Here is a 3,579-nt window from a genome sequence, read left to right as displayed (position 1 = left end):
TCTAGTCAATAGAGTCTCTCTTGCAGGAGTGGAAATGGCCATAGTATATTCTAGTGGACTTGGGGGTCGGTCTACATGCTTTGTGAATGACAATGCTATGAATGAATGCGTTGATCCAGAATCAATCAAAATACGCGCTTCTTTACCAAAAATAGTGAGCATACCTGTGACAACATCTGGAGTTTCAATTGCATCTTGTCGATTCATAGCAAAGATTCTTCCTTGTGCTTTAGGTCTACCAACTGAACCACCACCACGGCTTTGATTTTTACCCTGAGAAGTACTTCCACCCATCTGAACGCTACCCGAAGATAAAGTAGACCCCGATGTTCTGGGACAACTTGAAGCCAAATGTCCCGGATCCCCACATCTAAAACACCTACGGAATGATTCTGGTTCGGGACAATCTCGAACGAAATGATCAGGTGATCCACACCTATGACATGTAAGGGCATTGCTGCGACCACCAGAAAAAGTAGAACCCGTCTGACTTTGTTGCTTTGACACATTCGCTCGCTATCCAGATTGGAATCCTCGAAATTGACTTCCACCATGGCTCTGAAAAGTAGAAGTTCCTCTGCCTTTAATTATGGATTGTTGGCCAAAGTTCCTTCCACCTGATGTAGATTCTGTTTTTCTTTTCTTATTCTGCTCCCTTTGTTCATTCAATAACCCCAAATCCCGCTCAAAGTTTGTTGCCACTTCGATCATATCCGCAAAATTATTTAACCGTTGATTTGCCACATAAGGCCGAAGTTCTATATTCAACCCATCCTCAAACATTCTGCACTTGTCCTCGTCCGTGCTAACAAGATTCAAAGCAAAACGTGATAAGGTTGTAAACCGGGCTTCATACTCTGCTACCGTCATCTTCCCCTGTTCCAACTTCAAAAATTCCCGCCTCTGACCCATTTGGTAACTCCTTGGGAAATACTTTTCATGGAAAGCTTTGGTAAACATAGCCCAAGTGATGACCGTAGGTATAGGAGGAGCATCATTATTTTCAAGATTTGCCATTGGTGCAGACAATCTTTGTTTGGTAACTTCCCACCAACGTCGAGCATCTCCTTTTAACATAAAAGTAGCCAATAAAACCTTTTGTTCATCCGTCACAGCCATTATCTATTTCCTCTAACTTTTTCATCCATTCCTCGGCATCAAGAGGGTTAGGTGGTCCATCAAACTCTGTAGGTCCAAGCTTTTTAAACCGACTATATATGGTGTCCCGCTCAGTGCGTGCCCCCGAAGAACTCGCTTGTGCGGCTGCCTGAAACTCGAAATATTTTGCCTGTTGAGTTGTTAACTGTATTATCGCTTCAAATATTCTACCATCCATGGTCGGCTGATTTTGTGCATTACTAGCATTTCCCCCTCCAACATTATCATGTTGACCATCGTCCATAGCTAGATATACAAAAATTCATCAAATAACATCTCAAATAACAAAAGTAAATGCATGACATGTTTCATGATCATTCTATTCCTTCCCATCCCCACGGACACAAGACAAACACCCTATGGTCCACCACTAGTCTAAACACGGCTAGTCTACAGAATTTAAAACCTATGCTCTAATACCAACTGTAACGACCCGCTCTAGAAGGATTAACATAATCAGTCTTAATGAAAGCTTAATATCAACCTTAATGAAATTCATTCCATAAACGCAAGACAAAGTCAACTAAGTATATTACAACCGGCTTCCAAAATAAAATTTACAAGAGAACTTTACAAGATGAGTTGCATCCACATAAGGTACGACAACTCTCCAAAAATTGATATCACAAAATGTACTATCCAAAAGGACACCAAGTTGACCCTCGTCCTTGCTCCTACAGCCTGTCAGACCAGTAGTGGACTAAAACTTTACTTCAGTTACCTGGAAGGATTGTGAGTGTTACTACTTCATTCAAGCAAAAAGCATAAAACAATTTACACGAGCAAACATGGATCGAGTAATGCTTCTAACCATATTTAGCAAGAAACAAGTTATTTTTCACAACCATTAAATAAGCACAATATTTCAAGAAACCATAGGGTTGCTTCCCTCGCAACCAGGAGTTATGACGGTACCGTGACCCTGTGAATAGGGTACTTCCAACAATTTATACCCTGTTTGTGTACAGCAAACAGACAATTTATACCCTTCTTGTGTACATCAAGAAGAAAACAACTCCAACCAACAATACAGCTATGGCATGCTCTTGAAATAAATCATGTTTCAAGCAACTTGATCCATATCACTACCGTCAAAATTTCCAACATTTGCAGAAAAATGATAAGTTTATTTTTATCTAGCCACTTCAATGAAATAGCACACTCACCTTCAAGATCCAAAAGACAAAAGCGAAAGGCTCCCTTCTCAACTTTGAGGTGGAGACTCGTCCCCCGATCCTAGAATATGAATGACACTACACTTAGTATATTTCATACACCAACTCATGTTAAAATGCAAGCTAAATGCAATAAAAATGATGGGTGATGTGTTTTAATGCCCAAAGATGATTCAATAAAATTTGATACAAGAATTCCCAAGAATAAGACTTAGACCATGACCAACATGTACGGTTCTGACCATATCCAGTACATAATCGTGAATTCTAAGAATTTCACTTAAACCGTTTAAAAGTTAACTTCTTCCTCTTCGAATCGACAGGTCATTCATAAAAAATGGGGTTCGGGTAACCTTACTACGGCTTCGCGACTATAACTTAACAAAACACCAAAACTGGACCAAAGACAGATTTTGGGTCAACTTTAACAGCAAATCTGTTATTGCTCGGACATAACCACAGCACACGGGTTGCACCGTTGGAAAGCCCTACAAGTCTAGTTTTCAGCAAAACAAGCGGAATGTGATTTCGAGTCTCGAGCTTGGAGATATGACTGTTTTCCCAACTTGTGTCAGTGCAGTCAGCAATACGAGTTTCACAGCAGCAGTTCGGTGCGTGATTTTTAACTTTTTCTTCTCTTTGAAATAAATTCTGAAAATTTTACCCAATCAACTAGACATTCATATCCATCTTCAGTAAAAATTTCAGAAAATTACAAGGTCGGCAAGTCAGTGAGAAAAATTCGTTAAGAACATGACAGATTCAGTCAAGTTCAAGCTCTAATTGACAGAATTGAGACATGTCCCAAAGATGGACGAATTTGCTAGGTTAAAATCCATTCTCTTATGAACCAATTAGGATTTAAACTACAAGAATATCCAGGTATAAACATGTTTGATCAATACCCAATACATAGATTAGGTATAAAATAGGGTTTACCTTCAATTAGATTTTCCCAATTCCTCCTTTTCTTCTTCTTCTTCTTCTACTTCTTCTTCCTCTCTCTCTCTCTCTCTCTCTCTCTCTCTCTCTCTCTCTCTCTCTCTACGTGATACAAAAGAAACGGTGGAGGGGTGTGGAATAGTGTAGAATGCGGTAGAAGCTAGATTTATTAGGGAAGAATTATCCCATGAGGTTGGGTGTATAGGTTTAAATGTGTCATAACTCATCTCCACCCTTCATTCCACCAACCAAGTCAAACACTTTTAATTAACTTAATTAAACCCTCAAACTTAATCATGTATCG

At 39.5% G+C, this 3,579-nt stretch overlaps 1 protein-coding gene across 1 annotated transcript; it reads right to left on the bottom strand.

Annotated features, from left to right (window-relative positions):
- Nucleotides 1-350: 350 nt before the first annotated feature.
- Nucleotides 351-1,119, bottom strand: LOC131323981 (uncharacterized). Its single transcript, XM_058355814.1, has one exon. The coding sequence runs from the start codon at nucleotides 1,117-1,119 to the stop codon at nucleotides 517-519; it is 603 nt and encodes a 200-aa protein (XP_058211797.1). The 3' UTR covers nucleotides 351-516.
- Between the last annotated feature and the right edge of the window lie 2,460 nt (nucleotides 1,120-3,579).

This window comes from Rhododendron vialii, chromosome 4a (genome assembly GCF_030253575.1).
Source record: "Rhododendron vialii isolate Sample 1 chromosome 4a, ASM3025357v1".
In the NCBI taxonomy this organism is placed as follows: domain Eukaryota; kingdom Viridiplantae; phylum Streptophyta; class Magnoliopsida; order Ericales; family Ericaceae; genus Rhododendron; species Rhododendron vialii.
Note: the sequence above shows the minus strand (reverse complement) of the source record. Positions and strands in the feature narration are given on the sequence as shown.